This window comes from Heliangelus exortis, chromosome 4, assembly GCF_036169615.1.
Source record: "Heliangelus exortis chromosome 4, bHelExo1.hap1, whole genome shotgun sequence".
Classification (NCBI taxonomy): Eukaryota; Metazoa; Chordata; class Aves; order Apodiformes; family Trochilidae; genus Heliangelus; species Heliangelus exortis.
Window position 1 is genome coordinate 34,591,420 of NC_092425.1, and position 20,232 is coordinate 34,611,651.

Below are 20,232 nucleotides of genomic sequence, written 5' to 3' on the forward strand. Positions count from 1 at the left end.
AATGTGAAACCTGTTAAACTTTCCCAGACCCCTGCAGAGGAATGGCAAAACTCCACCCATACTTGATAACTGCATTTCTGAAGATAGCAGGAGGAACAACCTGCTCAGAGATTTACACAGGATTTTTAAAAGCTTTAACTGCATGACATTTACATTTCCTTCTTGCTGCAAAGATAATCCCATACAGGAAGAAACCATCCTAACATCCAGTGAATGGAGAAAGATTTTTTTGTTTTTATAATTTAACACATTTATATTGCTAGTTGGTATCTGTTTCCTGTAAGTTTACCTGGAAGATAACAGTAAAAAGTTACATAGAAGTAGAATTTTATCAGAATTTATAATTTCAAGTCCTGAATTTTGATGAAGATTTGGAGGATATAAAGACTCCCAGGTCATAAGCTTTAGAATGAAACACACTTGATTCATGACAGATAAAGAACCTGGTACTTGAAAGGAGAAATACAAAACAACAATAAAAATCACTTTTTTCTTTGAATGAATAGCAGAAAATTGTTATTAACTTGAAAAATGAACCACTTGGTAGAAAGTGCAGCTGTATTTGAAAGCTTAAACACTCACCAAATACATTTAACCCCCCAAAATAAGGAAAAGAATTTTCCTTGTCAACATTACTTGTAAATTAAATAAACTATTTTTTTCCAGGTTGTTGTTTGATTTGTATTGCTATTAAAAATCCAAGGTAAAACTGTTTAACAAAAATTGACTTACAAATATAGAACTTTCTGAATTTGTGAAAGTGGGAAGCAGATATAAACATCAACCTTACAACTGAGGTTATCCCATCAGAGACCAAAACCTGGGCAGCTCCTCAACCCAGGCAGGCTGTAAAAAAAGCACAATGGAGCTGTCAATAGACTATCAAAACAGATAAACATCCCCACACAAAGGTTAATCCACATCAAGCCCTACAGAAATAATTCAATTTTTGTGGAACTCTGACATTTGTAATAATTGATCAGTCATCTGCCATTTGGAAAAAAATAAACCACTCCATCAAGGATTTTGTGTTAGTTGCCTGCGTTGTCAATACAAGACTCAACACTTATTTTTTACTGATTTTTTAATGGCTTTGCATGGCATTCTGCTTTATATCACTACAGTCTGCCAGACTGTGCCACCTGAGCAACCACACTTAACCACAAAGCTTGGAGGGGCTGTTAACACTGCCAGGCTCCAACACCAAAAAAATCTGAGCAGGATAAAGGAACAACAGGACCTTCACTTTCTTCCCCCAAAAGCAGGCAGGTGCTGTGTTACAAACTGCAGGGACATCCAGAGGCAAATCTGCAGTTGCCTCGTCTGTATGTTGAGGTGCTTGATTCCTCAATCTTACAAATAAAGAATTCCACAGAATTATGTCAACAGTCTGAGAATTTTAAGTCTTGCTTTCAAAGACAAAGCACAGAAACACCTTTAATTAAGACCAAAACATGAGTACATTAAAAAAAATCAGCCGTACCACTTCCTATCCTAGTGATTTTTTTCATGTTAAAACCCAATAATGTTGCTGGATCTCTCACATGTTTTGGGCATTCTCAATTATGTTTTTAAGGCAGTAAATTCAAACACCATGACTCCTCTTTTTGCCCTTCCCTACTTTCCACAAAGTAAAATTGTCGGCAGTGAGAGAACCCAAATAGAATTTAGAGCACACCCAAGTGAGAACAAACAGAAAAAAGTATAAAAATGGGAAAAAAACATAACTTAAGACATTATTATAATAGATTACTGGAGATGAAAGGGAACAAATTAAGTTAACAAGACACAAACCAAGCATTTGTGTCTGTTTTTTGCATGTGTCTCTGTAGCTATAGGTGCTGCATGAGAGATGCTTATGCAGGTAAAACTCAGCAATTTCATGCATGTACAGAATTATAATGCAAAGTTGGCTTTGATAGAGACAAAAAAAAAAAAAAAGTTTGAAGTCACTGCTTTCACATTTGCCATGTGGCTCTCAGGATCACATCCTAGCAGAGATACCTTGGCTGGATCAGTTCTAAACAGACCAGGTACAATTCCATCAGAATCAAGAGGAAACACCAGAACAAACTGGCTCAGGCAAGAAAACAGTCACTGGACTCAAAACAACTCATTTGTAGATTTTAAGAACTAATTGTATGCTTGTGACCAGTTGGCTATTAAAACAATTTTAAGACAGAAAAGCACAGAATGTAGAGACATCTGCTTCTGTCTTTCATAAAACTGTTGCAGTTACTCTTCAAACAGAACTGTGAAGTTCTTAAAAAGATTCTGATATCTGGTCTGCAAGGCTGTGGTTTCTGTAACAAAACCTTCCCTCCCGTAAAGGGTGGAGAATGGATAGCAATTTATTTGAAATGTCTCATTGTACTGGTCTGGCAATGAACAAATGAATGCAGTTGTTGCATGTCAAAGGCCTCAAAGTGAAGTCATTCAGGAGAAGCCAATATAGAAAGCAAGAGATGGATGCAGGACACACAAGTAGCTCAGATGGCACAAGGTCCCATCTCACCTATGAAACACTTCTGTGGGGATTTGCAGAGGTGGAAATGGACAAATTTCCCACGGAACAAATCAGCAAATCAAAGGTATTTTAGTTAAAAGCAGAGAAGATTTAAGGTTTTAATGAACACAGATGTGGGGACAACATGACAACAATGAAGAGACACAGAACAAGGAAAGAATCTTTAAATTCAGATAAAGATTTACAGGCACCTTTAAATGGTTTGAAATTACGTGTGTCACCTTCAGTCTAAGACCTGCAGATCATTAAGGCCAGGTCTGCAGAAACTTCTATTCCATGTACCTACAAGCAGCTTAAAAAACAACCAACATCTTTCTCCCCCACCCCACAGCACAGCAGTAAAAACAGCAGAGAAAGGTGACAGCACAGAGACTCAAAAGATACACCTCACCTTGTGTAACACTGACCTCTCTCTCCTGAACTACACAGCAAAATTTACACATGCTGAGGAAAACTGCAAATTAATTCAGAATCTGGAAAATTACACATGGAAAATTAAGAGAACTGGGACTAGAATACAAAGGCAATAGTGCAAGAAAAGATGACGGCAAACTTTAGAGAATCAAAACTTCCTCAAATTATTTCTCTTTAGCATACATAATTAATATTGATAATCAATATAAAAGTCTTATTAAATAAATAATATGGGCCGTAAGTGTACATGCTTTAGGCCTCACACTAAGTATATGCTACTGGGTATCAGAAAGAAATATCATTTAGGGACACTCTAGTTGAGCACATATTTTCTCTACCCTCTCTCTACCCTAATTTTTAATAGGATTTATTATTGAGACTATTTATATAACTAATTACCATGGTTTAGATGAAGAATTTTTTTTTTTAATCTGTAGTTCTTCACAAGCAACATCCTATGCAGTTTCTTCCAACTACACTGACAATGAGGTTTAGCCATTAACCATTTAGCCATTTCCTCTGCCAAAACCACAGACTTAATTTCTGTTCTGTTCCAGAAGAAAAAATTTATCATTCCAGAAACAGGCTCCCAGAGTCTTTAAAGTAATTTTGAAATGTAACCTGCCCATACTGCCCCTGTTTCAAACAGCAGAAGCTCTACCAGTGTTGAGTTGCTGGCTATTCTATACCTTAATAACAACAGCATTCACCTTTGCAGATGTTTCAGTAAAAACTTGTAATGCTTTCTTATAGTCAAATGCTGTGTTTTTTCCAATTAAATCTCTCTGTTGCTCTTGCCACACCTTCCCCACCACAGTCTCATATGTATACCAGTACTGGTAGTTCTTGTATTATTTTAATACAGAACTAGTACTGGTACATTTTTACCATTCCAAATTCTCTCTCTGTAATGTCCACTTTCCACCTCAGAAAACTTTTCAAGTGACTGACTCACTTGTGCTTGCCAACTAAACCAGTTGTTCATAAACTAAACTAGTTGTTCACATGGCCCTACTAGAGTGTTCTGTTCAAGGAAGAAATAAGCTAACTTGCTAAACTTCTAGTTCTAATTAAGCAACTGAAAGAATTATGAGACAGTCTGAAACAAAAAAAAGGATGAAACAAGGCAGGTATATTAGTGGCAATAATGAAGTTGCTAAAGTTAAACAATTAAACACAGTCCATTTTTTCTTATTTAATAAATAATATAAAAAAGTGAACCGTTTTTTTTTCTTTTTTTTTTTTTTTTTTTTTTTTTTTTTACATAATTGGTAAAAACCAGTTTCTTCTCTAACTCCATCCATAATACAAACAATAATGAAACAAATTTAGATTTTTGGGTGGACATTCCATATCCCATTTAAGTGGAGTCCAATGTGCAGTGCCTCACAACTACTGATGACTTTTCCACTCCTGGGGCTGGGTCTTCTTTTGCGTTGTTCTGGTTTGCTGGGTGACCTCACTGTTCAGTGGCAAAAAATGATAATAAAGCATGTTTCTTGGTTAACATTGAGAAGAATCCACAAAAACATGGCAATTTCAACACCTGATCACATCATAACTACTTTTCTATCATCGTACAGATGCTTGTTTGTCACATCAACAGTAACATGATGTTTTATCTTGGAGGAAAAAATGAAACCCGTAGTATATGCACATACACACACAGAGTACACTTGACAAAAACACTTCCATGTGGTTTACATTTCAATTTTATTTAATCCTCAAAACTGCCCATATTGCAGGGTTTTTCTTGATGAAATATGGAACTGAGCAATTAATTCTACAAAATTATGGTAAAAACTTGCTCATTTTTCTACCTTATTGCTAAGAAACTTTACAGGTGCACAGTTTGTAAAAATAACCCTTTTAAGACTGAATGTATACACGTGCTGCAGGATTTAAAAAAAAAAAATTACATTAGCATAGCACCTCCAGATGGGGCAAATGCAGTGCTGAACACAGACAGAACGTTTACAAAGTCAGAATTGCTCACTTATTTTACAGCTTCTTAAGAGAATAAATTGTTCAGTCCTAAAAGGGTTAAGTAGAAACCCTAATATACTTCTTTTTCTAACAAAGCTGCCACTCAATCCCACAGTACAGTGCTTGAAAACAAAGTCAAAATCTGGCACATGAAAGCATACACATTTGTTCAGTACTCATAAACACAGCTGCTTCTGAAAGAAAGTAGATAATATGGTTAATAATTAAAGAGTGTCATAGTTTCAAGATGGACACCTCTATGGAGTCATTTAATCTGCAAGTGGGTAACTTCCAATAGTTAATTTGTTTCACTAGTTGTTAATATTTTGCATATGGGGAATTGACTGATTTATGTCTTCAGTTCATGTCTTTTCAGGTAACCATTCTGATCTTGTAAGTCCATGCAACAAAGAGTAGTACAGAATACTATTATTGACACAGTTGTGGGATGCCCTCAGGGCAAGAAATTGGGAAGAACATCAGCAGCAGATTGTTAAAAGACTACACTAGTGTTGAATTCTGAAATGCAGTTCCAAACAAAAGAAAACAAGAAAAGGCATAGCTAAATTTGAGCACTTAATTTTGCTTTTTCTTCCTACAGTTGGAACTCTAACAACATTCTGAACACAGACTCAATTTCTATGTATATAGAATTAACAGCAGACTTAACAGCTAGACTTGAACAGTTATAATAGTTTCATACTGCAACATTCTAAAAGTAGTTTCATCAAAATCTCGAGATATTGTTAATATAATGAAAACTGATTAACAGCTCACAAGGCCAATAAATGTAACAGTATCACCCCACAGGAAACAGTTCAGGAAGATAGTACATTTGAACAACTGGACATCTTAACAACAGTAAGGACCTGGAAGACCTCTTCTGTACTACAGCATAACTACTGGCAATAATGGAGCCACAAACCCAAGGCAAAAATGAGGTTTAAAAATGGTCTCATAAGCAGAACTTAAGTCTCTTTTTCCTCACCCACTTGGCTGTAGTGTGTAGAACAGCAGAAATTAGGGCAAATCATTAGGTTCTTTACAAGTCAAGGAATATTTTAACTATTGGGCAAAATTATTGCAAGTGAAGAAACTGAAATATAAAAAGTATTGCATTTATATGTAAAAATTTTAAAACGATGAGTATCAAAGCAGGTGTCAAGTTCTAAAAAGATATTTTTCAATAGTCTTTGTAGGTTAAAAGGCTTGGTATGGTTTGCCTGCTGTGTGTCTATCATGGTTTATTTTTGAATACCCTCTAAGTCTGATGGTATATATCACTTATTTCAATTCTCAGTCTAGTTAGTGATGAAAATCTGTGGCTCTTGAATGAAGCTGTACTGTAAGATACTTATGTGCTTCTAACAAAAACACTGTGAAATGATTCCTGCCACAACACAATGAAATTTTACAGCACACACGAAGGTAAACAGATTTGCAAGTAAACAGTTCAAAACAGAGATAAGGCCTCAATGAATTCTGCCCTTGGTCACTGAAACAGAGATGAGGTGAGGCAGTATTCACTAGTGCTAAGAACCAGCATTGTGACTGTGTCATGGGAATAAGTCTTGTAACAAAGAATAGCAAATATGAAGGCCCGTGGTAGAATCCGAGCACATTTTAAAAGGAGTGGCACTGATTTCACTATTACCTAAATACACTTTTACAACTGATTTCTTCCTTTAACCACACAGTTTTCACACATACAATGGAGCCCTAAAGCAAACACGTAGAACGGAGCATCAGAGGACACACATCTTGTGCAGAGACAATGCTTTAAAAATGGTGGTGGGTGTTGAAACTGCAGTAAGTGGTCAGAAAAAAAAAAAAAACCCTATGAAAAAGGCCAACAGATAAGCTTGTAAGTAATGCACTGTAGGAAGCCACAGGTTCACATTTATACAGCTGTGTACAGTTGTGGCTCTTGCTTCAGGGTACAGAAAAGGCTGAACACACCATAAAAATTGTATTTTGGCTTTTAAAAAGGGAGATCACACTACTGGAACTTGTCCTATGAGTCTATGCCTAGGTTCTGGGACTACAGATGAACTACCAGGGTATACTTTCAAACACAAATGAAGCAGGCAGGTCTGCAAGGAGGGACACAACATGGCAAAGTCAAAATGAGGAACAAATGAAACAACCAACAAAGTCAAAGTGCAAATGAGCCTCGAATTTATGATGGAGAGAAGACTTGAATGTTGCACAAGCTGTTGGCAGGGAAAGAGAAACCCACAGGAAATGAGGGTGGGAGGAGCTGACATCTTCATAGTGCTTTTATGGTTTTCTATTTGCCCATTTCTAAGTAATAAAATTTACTTCTAGTTATTATGGTACGATCACTTCACAATGAAAGCACGTTCTTAATACAAGTGTTACACCAAAGTCTGGCCTAATTTACTGAACAGTATGAAATAAAAACATGCTGCTTGTGATTCTTAAGTGATGAAGGGCATCACCTACCAATCCCATTTGTAGCACATCTCATGGTATTTTAGTTACATGCCAACAAGACAGAAGACATGCTGCCAAATGAAGTTATTGGGAACATTCCACTTTCAAAATAAAACATTTAACTTACACTTAATACAAATTATGTACAAGATTAGAAAAACCTGAACAGATCCTGAAACAGTTTCAGATGCAATATGACTGAGCAAGGAAGAGGGGGAGTAACCCAGTAACAACCCTTCAAAAACACCAACGTATGCCTGTGACACGAACAATCATTAACATGACTGCTTGAGATGCCACTTTAAAAAAAACTCATGTAATGTTAGAACCTCATGAATTATCACTATAAATACATATTTTAAAAAAAGGAAAACAGAAATAACTATTAACAATGACTGAAAACAGAGCACTAAAGTTAACATACATTGCATGTATTGCAGGCAAGGCAGAGGCATTTTTTAAAGCTTTTGCACAGACTTCATATAATCTTAAAAAAAATATGCTGGCCTTTACAAGGTTCTACTTGCTGAAATAAAAACAATTTCAGTTCATAAAAAGTCACAAGACTTCAGTTAAAAAAAGGAACAGTTCCAGCCACAGACCAAAAATATATATATTTTTTTTAAAACTGGAAGAGTATGGTAATTAGATTATACAAGCATGGTCAGGCTTGGAACCTGAATATACTTCAGAGCAAAAGCTCAGAGGAAAAAAAAATATAAACTATTTGGTAACAAAAGTGTACTATATGTTGTGATACAAAAAAGGTATGGTGAAAATGTACCTTTTATACTAAAGCTTATACAAGTTCCTTGGTCCATAAAAACTATGTTGTGTTTATGTTTTCTAGTTTGCTCAACATGTATCCCAGCCACATTTTTGTTTCTTGCCCATTAAAAAAACAGCTGAAAAATAGATTTTCAATAAAGTTCTTATGTTTCTGATGTTTCTTTTTTTTTTTCTTTTTTTTTTTTTTTCCTTTTTTTATTGTGGCTTCTATATTTAAGATCAGCACTTGCAGGTAACAAGGTTCAAATAATACCACCCAAAATGGAAAGGTGTTTCCCCACGAAACCACAAAAATTGTTCAGTTCTCTTGAAAGTAGCACTTAAAAGTCAGTTTAAGTCCAGACAAACAACAGTAGTTAGGAAACTACAGTTGCTGTAGATGATGTGACATTGGTTGGGTTTGTGCTGACGTTTGTATAACTTGCCTCGCTGTTTGTATTTGTTTCACTGGAAGCCATGAGGCTTGAGTTGGCTCTGAGGATTGCTCCAGCAGCACTGCAGTGTGGTCGTGGCCCTGGTTCTGGTGTGTATGTAAAAGTAAGGCTGGTGGAGTAAATGATGCCATCGTTACGGACCAAAGTTACTGGAACCTGGACTGGCTGACGGACCCACCTCCAGCCCTCTCGAAATGCAGAAATGTCTGGAACAACACATAGCATGCTCTCTGCACATCTGTAAAACAGGAAAGTCAACTGAGCATAATGAAATTTAAGACTTAAATCATAGAACAGAGCAGAGTAGTTCAGGTGGAAGGGACCGACAACGATCATCTCGTCCGACTGTGTGACCATCTCAAGACTCACCAAAGTTAAAGTCTGTCATTAAGGGCACTGTTCAAACACCTCTTAAAGACTGACAGGCATCAACCACCTCCCTAGGAAGCCTGTTCCAGGGTTTGACTGCCCTCTTGGAAAAGAAATGCTTCCTACTGTCAAGTCTGAGCCTCCTGTGAAGCTTTGAACCATTACCACATGTCACGGCACACAATCCCAGGGAGGGGAGATTGGTACCTCCTGCACTTCCCCTCCTCGGAAAGCTCTAGAGAGCAACGAGGTTACCTCTCTGCCTTCCAGCCCTTCACTACCTTTGTTGCTCTCCTTTGGACACATTCAAGTACCTTAACATCCCTCTTAAGTTGTGGGGCCCAGAACTGCACACAAAACTCATAGTGAGGCTGCACCAATCCAGTGGTACAGTCACCTCTTTTGACAAGCTGGATGGGGTTTGCTCTCTTGGCTGCCAGGGCACATTGCAGACTGAATACTGAATCTGCTGTCAACCAGTACTCAGATCCTTTTCTGCAGGGCATAAAGTATACACTTGAGTGTATACTCTTATGTACACTTCAAAGGATCCAGTAAAATGTCATCATCATAAAAGAAGTAGGAAATACTGTACCTGTACATGGTTTCAGCTTCCACATCCCCGAACCAGACACGTAAATTTGGAGTGAAGTTCTGTCCTGTAAGTTCCAACATTGCTACATCCCCACCACCATTCAACTGGAGAGGGAGTGAATAGAATAAGAAAAAATCCATACAAACTCATTATTAATAAAAACAAACACTATCCCTCCAAAACAGAGAAAAAAGCAACAGAAAAAAAAAAATCTTCACATGCACATAAGAACTGTGAACTTGCTGTTTCTACCAGCTCAATAAAACTGAAACAAACCTACACAACTGAGCTGTAAAGAAGTAACACATCTAAGGGATATTGCCAATTAATCTGATGCCCTGAATGAATTTCTAATTTTTTAATAGTGGTCAGTGAGAATAGTAGTCAACAAAGCTTTGAAACAAAGAACACGTTAGAAAAACTTCAAGTTCTGAGGCTGATTTTCTTAATAAGGTTTCAGTCTGTCTCTTTTTCATCTACAACTGGCTGTCTTAAGAGACAAAAATCAATTTCCAAATACTCAAACAAAAGCAGAAGTCCTCAGGGTACACACTATCATAGTATTTTAAGAAATCTTAAGTGTATAGAACAATATTAATATTACTCCTTTGATGGATACGCTCATGTACTCTGAAATGTACGTAAGAAAAGTAATTGTAACCTAATTTTCCTATTTATAAATCTAGTAAGAATGGTTTGGTGTAATATTTCACAGAAGTATCATGAAGGTTAAATTAATATTACAAAAATAGTACCATGTAAAGGAGTTTATTAAAAAAATGTTAACTTACTTGAAGACTTTCTACAACAGGCACAGGTGTCACTGGAGCATGGACCGGTCCCATCCCCTCATAAAATGTGTATTCTGCTTTATCTGTGCTAATGATTGTCCAAGAAGCTCCATCATTAATCATTTCTTTATTTGGTTCTTTTGGGCATGGAGTGGCCTTGGAGACAAAGAAAAGCTTTAAATCTGACCTGCAGACTTACTTGCCAAGCCACACAACTAAAATCCAACTCACTCAGGAAGAACAGCTGTTATTTCAAAAAAAGGTGTCTTTATGTTTTTCCTTTAACAAATTGACTTAAAGAAATAGTCACATATTTCAGCAAAACTAGTAGAAAACTGAAACTTGTGAGAACACTGTCACTCTCACTGATGACACTGTCACCTATCAAAACAATTTGTTATTTACCTGGTTTGTTTTTAGTTCAGTAACATTATTCAATAGCCACTAACCAACAGAATACACCAACTGCAAGTAGCTGCTTTAAGTTAGACCTCATTTTATTAATGCAAAGTGATTAAAATCTAAAACCACCATCACAAAAAACAAAACAAGTGGAGAATGAGTAATACTTTTAATCTAGAAACTTTCCAAAGAAAGCATGCATTCTTTCATCAAGTCCTTCAAAATAAAACCCCAAAACAACACCCACACATTCCCACGCTTAATTGTTCCTGTAGGGAAACAGTTCACAGCCATAAATCTCCAGCAATTTCCCAGTGGACCTGACAGAGTTGACAGCTTTCTCCCTACTGGCCCAGCTCTGTGTCTGTGCATGTTCTGGCCTCAGGTTGCTCCAGGGAAGGTTTAGGTTGGATATTAGGAATAATTTCTTCCCCAAAAGGGTTGTCAGGCCCCGGCACAGGCTGCTCAGAGCAGTGGTGGAGTCACAATCCCTGAAGGGATTTAACAGCTTTGTGGATGTGGTGCTAAGGGACATGGCTTAGTGGTGGACTTGGCATGGCTGGGCTAGTGGTTTTACTTGGTCAGGAATCCAAGGAATATATCTAGACTGAAAGAAAAAAACCAACCAAAAAAGCCCAACCCAAAACAACAGAAGACCAAACACTAATAAATCACCCAACCAAAAAACCCCCTCAAGATAGCTCTATTTTAAGGGGTATTGAAGAAATTAAGCTATAATGGACTAGAAAAAGGTGCAGGCTTTTTTTTTTCTTTTAATAGCAAGCCAATTATAGGAAAACAAAAAACAAAAAGCAAAAGATGTAGAACTTTGCAGTCATTCTCCTTCCAAAATGCACAAAACCCAACAATGCAGACCCCTCCCCATGACTGGTGTTGTGAACAGTTTTGTTCAGCATCCTCAACAGAGTGTGCTGGTAGAGTCAAATTTTTAAACTTCTGCATGTTCTTAAGCTTTTTGGGTGGCTAAATGTTGGTACAATTGCAAGTGATACCATGTCCAGGAGGACATAAAATTAACATGGGGGGCAAAAAAGTGGTAATGAGCTTTGATTTTGATAAAAGTGAGGTTTCTAAAGAAAAATTCTGTAAATGATGTCCACAAAATACTGAACTTAGAACTGATAGTAACAGCTCAGGATCCTGGAGTCATCACTGACAGTTTTCTGAAATCACCAGCTCAAGGGCAGCCACAGGAAGCAACACAGCATTGGATACCATTAGGAAGAATATTAAGAACAAGGTATCAGGTATTATTTTGCCAGTGTAAATCCTTTTTTCTCCTATTTCTGTACTGTGTGCAGTTTTGGTCTTGCTGATATGAAAAAAGAGAAAGTACAGAAGGGAAAACTAAATTCATAAAGGAGCTGCTGATGTTACAAGAAACTGAGAAGACTGTGACTCCAGTTTGAGAGAAGAAACTAAGATGTTGATGTGTAAGGTGAGTGTGGAACTGCTGTTCACTAAATCCTGCAAAACTGAAACTAGGAATCACTCACAGAAACTATTAATTCAAAACAAGTCCAGCAAAGGTTTACTATACAGAGGACTGGAAACCTTTTGAACTTCCTGCCACAGAAGAAAATACTCCAGAAAAAGGGAGCATCAGCTCATTCAAAAGGAATCAAACTGAAGGGCTACACATGCACACAGCAATACTGACAGAGTCAGGGATGCAGCCTTTAAAAACCCTTAATACAAGAAGTGTGGATACTGTTAGAGTACAGCTGCCTTGGACTGCATAAAGTGACCAGGTTTTCCTGCTTCCAGTAAGCATCATCTATTGCTGCTGACAGACACCCATCCAGGCTGTGCTCTGATCCAGTAAGGCTTCAGTTAAATTCCTTCTGTATTCCTCAGAACACATGGACATGTTTAGAGAGATATCTGGCTGGTACTTGAGCAACTGAAGTTTTGTAGGCTCATGCTGACCTGCCAACTTACCAGCCCTCTGCTTTAAGACACCAAGGTCTCTATACTGGGATATTCCCATTCACCCAAGACAGATCTGTCAGCCCCAAAGTAAAATTTGGGTCGTTTTTTGTGGTTATTTTTTCTTCTTTTACAGTGCCCACAGTCTGCCTAAACTCCTACTTTAGAACTGGAAATTCAACAGTAAATGCCTAAGAGCAAGCAGGCAGGTGGATGATGCATGTTTCTCTGGTCTTGGTGTTCTGGTCCAAAAGAAAAAACAGATAAAATGGGATTTCTCTCCTGTCACTGGTAGAAAGTTTATCTTCCATAGTGATTTCACACACCAAAGAGTGATAACAGCCTGTTAACATATGCAAGCTAGTGCAAGCTAACAGATTTTATTCAATAGTGGGTTGTACTTCTATCTCAGTGGAAAGTTCAGAGCCCTTATCATAGTAGGCTCCATGAGTGCTGCAGAAACTGAAGAGTGACAGGATGCCTTGCTAGTCTCACAGGCAATTCCAAGATTTTGAACTAAAGCATCTGTCAGAGGGGTAGGAGTTGCTTCTTCATTGAGCCCTTCTCATGAAGTAATTTAAGAAAGATCAAATAGCAAGACTGGTCCTGACTTATAGAAATTCCCATTTCACAGCTTTCTCTTCTATACAAGAAAGTATATTGATAAAAATATCCCAGCTATGTGCTTGTGTTGTGGGTAGAACCAATAGGTTTGGTTCCTCTGAGCCAGAAGTCATGAATATGTCTCCTGAAATACAAACCAAGCTTCTCATATTCTTTCTATTGTCCCAGTTCAGGACAGAAATCAGCTGAGCCTTTACCAATCCTTCTTGTACCTTCCCTTAGATTAAGGGAAGTATTAAAAATGTTAACTTCCCTCTTTCCTTCCACTACCTTTCTTACCCAAGAAGCTATGGCTGTTCTCATGAGGAAGTTTCAAGTCTTTCCCCAGCATGGACATCTTCCTGGAGCACAGCATCATCTGTTAATACCCTTTGCTATTTTTGAGCTGCTCCCAGTGGTTAAAGAAAATTGCAATATTTAGGTAGGCCTGAACTTGTTCACACTCTGATGGGAATTATCATGCTGAAAGTCTGCTAAAACCATGCTGACATACACATAAGACAGGACTTGTTAGTGTATAAGCTGTCAGAATAATTTTACACTATGCAATTTTTTACAGCTCTCCTTAGAGGTTCATCCATGTTACAGTAATTTGCTAGGGTTATTTTTCTCCACCTGCTGGAGAAACAAATACTTGAAGATTGAGACAGCTACGTTCTCTACAGAAATCAAATTCTTGTGGCTTTACAAAGTACTGTGATCAGCTGTCATAGCTGTCTAGGCAAGAGAGTGAAACTCTGCTAAATTCACCATGAATAGTATAGTTTCCTGTACACTGTAATCTAGAAATGGACACACAAGTAAGTGGTGTTAACTCCACTGGCACATGTCAGCACGTTAAGCCATGGTATCATGATTCCATGTAGAAGTTCACAGTGTGTTTCTGTTTCTTAAACTGGAGAAAACAGAATTAATTGTCCAGACAGACATGAAAGTTTATGAGAAAAAACATTTGGAAAGGGACAGAAAGTTTGTTGCTTTCCATCCCATTTTGGTTCAAAAAAACAAAATATCAGACTCACATTCAAATCCAACAAAAAAACTGGCATTCATACTTTCTTTTTAAAATATTTTGGAAAACTTTGCAACCACAATTCTCATCTATTGAAATAGTTTTAAACAACTCACTTGAAACTGGATTATTCTCTCCTGGGAAAGGCACAAATACATTCTCTCAGTGTCTTTAAGGTAAAATGCACATTTATGGAGCTGCGATACTGGATCGTCTGCATCCAATAACGCTGTTTGTTTATCTACTTTTCGAATTATCTGTGAACAAAAATTGTAGATACAGATTTCAGACAACTGCTGTACTTCAGGATACTGGAGATTACATATCTACTGTTAGCAAAGGAAGGAAAAAAATTTTTAATTTCCATGCCCCCTGTTTTATTAACAACATTAGATTCATAATTCTCAATATTTTTTAAACTAGAACACAACACCGAAGTGACATTCAGTACTACAGCTTGAATGTGCTGCATGCATATATATTTAATCTTTTATTGCTATAAGAACAGGAAAAAACCTCAAACTTCAGTAAAATCTACTTTTGTTACCCTGGCCTGGTATAAAAGAGCAGTAGGGTCAAGTATCAACACACTTTTGCAGAAGCTTTCATCATTGATAGTATCAACAATATTCTGAGGCAGACTGGCTGCTGAATGAGAATGGATAAAAAAAAGGATCTGCTTTAAAGGTATTGAGATGTCTTTAAGTACAGTTTTGCAGCAACAATCAGAGTGTAGCTTAACAACAGTTGGTTATTATACAGTACTTAAAGACAGCTGCAAAGAACTGCAAAAAATATCTGTTGATTTAATTCAGAGATGTTCTAATTTATTTTTTTAAATTAAAAATGTTATACCCTTACAGACAGTGGGAATTTGTAGCTTGGAATTTTAACTCAACTTCTAGAAAAAAGTTTTATATTTCATTTTATGCAACATCAGCAGAAGCAGCAGCCAAAATGCTTGAAGCTTTCTGAGCCGACAATCAGAAAGTCCCCTGGGACTTCTGATCTTCCCAATAGCCAACAAAACAGGAAACTTTAGCCCAATTTGTTTTAATGTATTTCTACCTACAAATAAGGTTTCTGGAATCCTAAAAGATACCATCACCTTTTGGCACTAAGGAAATATTAACAGGAAGCCCCCAAATGAAGTGAGATCTTCTTACTGAATTTAATGTGCACTGAACCAGATCAGCAATAGCCAAGTTTGGATTTTTCTGTGAAACAATGTAATTTGTGAGAAAAAACAATTTAAATGATAAATTTATACCATTTACTCTGAACTGGCTATCTTCTTTTTTACCTTTGTTTGATACTGGGAGAGAATTTCTCATTAGTCCTAGTAAAGTAAGTTTGGGAAGGGGAAGAAAACTGCCTGCAGGGAATTTTAAGTTTTTTATTGGCACATTCTAAAAATTGTTTCTAAATAAAAGTGGAATTAGCCAAAACTTTTATGAAATTCATGATGTGTTGGCAAACCACAATTTCACAGGTCTCATTATGAAGCACTGCTTTTTATGAGCCACATAAAATTCCTTTTAGTCTGACATTAAATTAATAAAACAGGACAAACCACCTTACAATTATACTTAAATTTATGTATGAAAAATATTACTCTATATCCAGCAATAATTTTTTTGGTTCACAAACCTTAACTGGTTATAATCAAGCCTGCATCTGGAAGGGCTAATTCCAAATGCACCTCCAACATTCCACATTTAACAGACATTATTAAGTAATGTCCAAAATGATGATATTGGTGTAATTATGTAGCATTACAAGTACAGAGAGGTGCTTTTAGCTTCAAATCAGTAAAGCAATTTTAAAGCCAGGCTGACCTCAACAAACTGAATAGTCCTACTATCTACAAAGATCATCTATTTAAGATCAATAACTGAATTATTTTGCTACACTTGTACCTACATTACTCCTTTTAAAATAGAGATTTTCTTAAGGACAGCTTGCTGGTTAACTTTTTTGGCAGATCTGGGTTCTGAGAAATTATCTACGCTTATTTTACAAGCTATTCTTTGCTTACAGAATAAATCCACAGACATAAATAAAGTTTTTTTTTAAAATGAACACCGTTTTCCATACCAAACATGTGCTACTGTCTTGGTTTGGGCCAGGGTAGAGCTGATTTTCTGTCTTGTAATTTTGCTTTCATCTAAGTCTCTTGTAAGTAGTTACCCAAAAGGAACATACAAAGCCAAAAATGGCAAACAATGCAAATCCCACTGTGCAATTACACTAAGTAGCCATCTACAAATTAATTACAGCATTGAAGAAATGAAACTGTACCAGTCTTGGGAGTGCCATGCCAGTAACTGAGCATACAAGTTTGACAGTCTGCCCATAATGAATGTAGCCGTCTCTCACTGTGAATTCTTCTCCTTCAGATTCATCATCATCCACTGCATTAAACAGGAATTTTCACATTGTTTTAATCACCATTCTCCCTCAACAGGAGAAATATTCAACATCACACTATTACATTAAATATACACTCAGTAACAAAACAAATCTGCACATGGACAATTAGTATGGAGGGAAAAATGCAGGATTTTTTTTTGCGGGGATGGAGGGAGGGAGGTGAAAAAAATATATTACTTCACTTTTACTTACAGAGGTGAATGAAAAATGCTCCCCACTGTTGTGAACTGGCATGGAAATTACCACCTTCTACGTGCAAATATCTGGTGCTAACTGTTTGGGATCGAAGTCTATTAAATAGTGCCACTTTTGTCCCTGACGCAATACATACTGCAAGGAACACATAGAGACTTGAGATTATAAAATTACTCCATTATTACATAGAAAAGTAACAAAAAAGTCACAAATACAGTCATATCAATTAATGAATACTGGAAATCAAGAAATAATTCTCATCTATTGGTTAATTTAGAAAATAGTTGTATTTGTGACAGAACAAAAATAATCACATAATTACAAGTGGAATAACATACCAGTGGCTGCTCTCCAAAGGCACGCTACTTTACAGAATTTTGCCACTTAGCCAAGTGAGCCAATGCTTGCCAGATGAAAACTCCTTCTGCTTCTAGTTCTCCAACAACTGATTATTTGAGCAGAAGCTCTAGCTTGCCCTTGTGAAGTACTTAGACAATTTTCAGTGATCATTTGAAGTATAAAGAAAAATTCTTACAAATCACAACAAATCGAAAGGCAGACATAACTATGTAAAATTGTAACCATGCAACTTGAAATTTTCTCAGATCTGAACTTACTTATCATTCAAGAGAGAGAAATGCTAAGTCTGCTCCCCTAAAAAAAAAAAAATCAGCAACTAGCATTTTGCCATCAAAAGAGGCAGGTTTCTTCCACTTGGTTCATATTCATTGTCCATCCGAACTATCTGTCTGAGTACAAATCAACAGTGCATACTCTGAGCCCACGGGTGTGAAATGCACAGCAAGAGATTGCCTCTAGCCATGTGGCAAGCTAGTGGCCCCCAAGATCCACATTCCATAGGTGAATGGGTTCCAGCCCAACACAGATGGAAGAGCCTTTAAGAACACTAGTGAAGAGAAAGAGAAAAACAAAACAAAACAAAACAAAAAAAGGGTATCTCTTGAGGTGCTCCAGCAGTATGCAGGCAAAAACTTTGGAGGAAATGCAAAAATGTTCCCAATTATACATTAGCACCAGAGATATCTTTAGTTGAAAAACACTGTAAGCAAATAAATCTGGGTGAAACATCACCATACAGATTTCTTAAGCATTTACGTAAAAGGAACCACGCAAAAGATATTAAAAGTAAAAACAACATGAAAATGGCATGAAACAGTAAGAAGGTGGCTGTGATGTGACAAAGTGCAGTTGGGATAACATGATGCTACTCATTTATGACAATCTGAAAGCCATCTCTGATCCTGACCAAAACATTCTAAGCACCAGATCAAGGCAGCTTAAGAGATCCAACAGCTTAGAAAGCTAAAGTAGAGCATTCTCTATGCATTAGTCTATAAGGATTTACTCCTCGTGATAGCTTTTGGTGGACCCCTTATATTTACTAAATAATTACTGATGACTGCATTAAACTCAACAGGGAATACAGTGTATATCTAATGTTGAAGTACTTTAAAGCACACTGCTGTGTACCACTCCGAAACACGTCAGCAAAACCAGAAACCGAAAACTTAATTGTATCTACTTTTTTAGTCAGAAGTCAGAATATGTAAGAAAAAAAATCAGTAAGAGGCAAATTAATTAACTCCTAAAGAAAAGAACTGTACAATACTTACAGTCTGCATTTTTCAGTGACTGTTTCTTTTTAGAAGGTTTGGAGATGACCTTGATCCGCTTACTGAGGAACACGCCGATGTCGTCACTATTGCCATAGAACATTTTTACGGATAACATGAAGTGCTTTCTCTTATCTGAGTCTGATATGTATAATGTTTTGGCAGTGCAATAATTCTGTAGGTGAAAATATACTGTTGTTTCTTCTTCCAAGTCAACACAGCTCAGTAAACTATGTATATTTTATTATGAACAAAATAGGAAAACTGATGTAATAGTTTCTAAAACGGACAGAAACTGCTTCTTCCATCTATTCCATATGGATATATTTTATGTTAAAAACTGTTTAGCTCTTTAACTGTTATGTTAAGCTACTGTTCAGCTTTGCAAGTTCAGCACTCAACTTCAGTAGTTTAGCATCTTCCTAGAGACCCTTACCAGAACTAGAAACCAGATTATTAAAGAATACAGCTGTGTCACAGCCATCTGAGTGGTTAAGAGTGCAATACCTGTGCAGAAAATGCGTTGAATCCAACTTTTCTTGAAAGGATGGGAATCAATTTGGTTTCAAAACACTAGAAAGTTACTTTTGGCTAAGTGTTTAAACTAGGTGACAGGAGGAGCTTAAAAAAAACATTCTGAGAAAAAACTTTCATTATTCTTTTCCTATTCAGCAACATATGCAGTGTTTCTAAATAGACTGTGCTGGAAATACTAGGTAGGTATAAAGCACTGCTTAATAAAACAGCTAGCAAAAATGAGCACTCACATGCTCCCTGTTCTATCCCAACTATTAAATGAATCACAAATATATTTTAAGACATCTTGTAGCAATTTTTATCATATATATTTATATATATTTATATATAAATTTGCTAAGATGGCATTTTAATTGTATTTTTATGCAAAGGGACTTAAAGACCACTTCAAGCAGTAGGTTGTTCAGGCGTCTCTTTTATGAGATTATGCACTCATGCCAGCCAGGGAGAGGAACAAAATGTTTGGGCCAGAAACCTTACAGTTAACCACTGATGCCTACCAAATAACCTGAAAGCTTACTGACTGAATCAACAGCCTACAAGTGAAAGGTTAGTACCCTGCTACGATCCTGTTAACCGAATTCACCTATTAAATTGTCCTACATGTTCTTAAAGGATTTTTAACACCACATATAACATGTAACACCACTTATTTACTACAATGTTATAGAAGTTACCAAAAATAAACAAGAGTATTCCCTGAAATGTGCACCATGTAGCCACAATACTCTTTGTAGTAGTTTACAATAAAATCTTCTACCTTTCCTTCCAAGTTCAGCTGCTGCATTTCTTGGTCACTGTTTCCTATCCCAATGAAGGCGCAAGGTTGTGACTCCTGCTCAGTGCAACCGTCCCGTTCCATTTGCTCTTTTTTTTTCTTCCATCCACTGCCCATAAGATATACACATGGAGGAGGACAAAAGAACCTGAAAATGAAAAACACATTATGAGATCACACGCAGCTTTCCAAAAAATTCCTGAAACAGAAACTGTCATGTACCCAAAGCATTCTTGGACCATTCAGTTTGCATTTGAGGTTATACACGCACGCTTTTGAAGATTTTATAAAATGCAAACAAAAAC

General features: G+C 36.8%; 1 protein-coding gene across 3 annotated transcripts in view; it reads right to left on the reverse strand.

Moving 5' to 3' along the window:
• Nucleotides 1-4,635: 4,635 nt before the first annotated feature.
• Nucleotides 4,636-20,232, reverse strand: part of RBPJ (recombination signal binding protein for immunoglobulin kappa J region) — a 141,819-nt gene continuing 126,222 nt past the window's right edge. For all 3 annotated transcript variants that reach the window (XM_071743798.1, XM_071743797.1, XM_071743796.1), the window contains exons 4-11: nt 19,910-20,075; nt 18,613-18,787; nt 16,976-17,113; nt 16,652-16,764; nt 14,467-14,607; nt 10,363-10,518; nt 9,572-9,675; nt 4,636-8,845 (exon numbers count right to left, since the gene is read on the reverse strand). In XM_071743798.1, the coding sequence (XP_071599899.1) occupies nt 8,530-8,845; nt 9,572-9,675; nt 10,363-10,518; nt 14,467-14,607; nt 16,652-16,764; nt 16,976-17,113; nt 18,613-18,787; nt 19,910-20,075 (1,309 nt within the window). In that variant the 3' untranslated portion in view covers nt 4,636-8,529. The remainder of the gene's footprint in view (nt 8,846-9,571; nt 9,676-10,362; nt 10,519-14,466; nt 14,608-16,651; nt 16,765-16,975; nt 17,114-18,612; nt 18,788-19,909; nt 20,076-20,232) is intronic.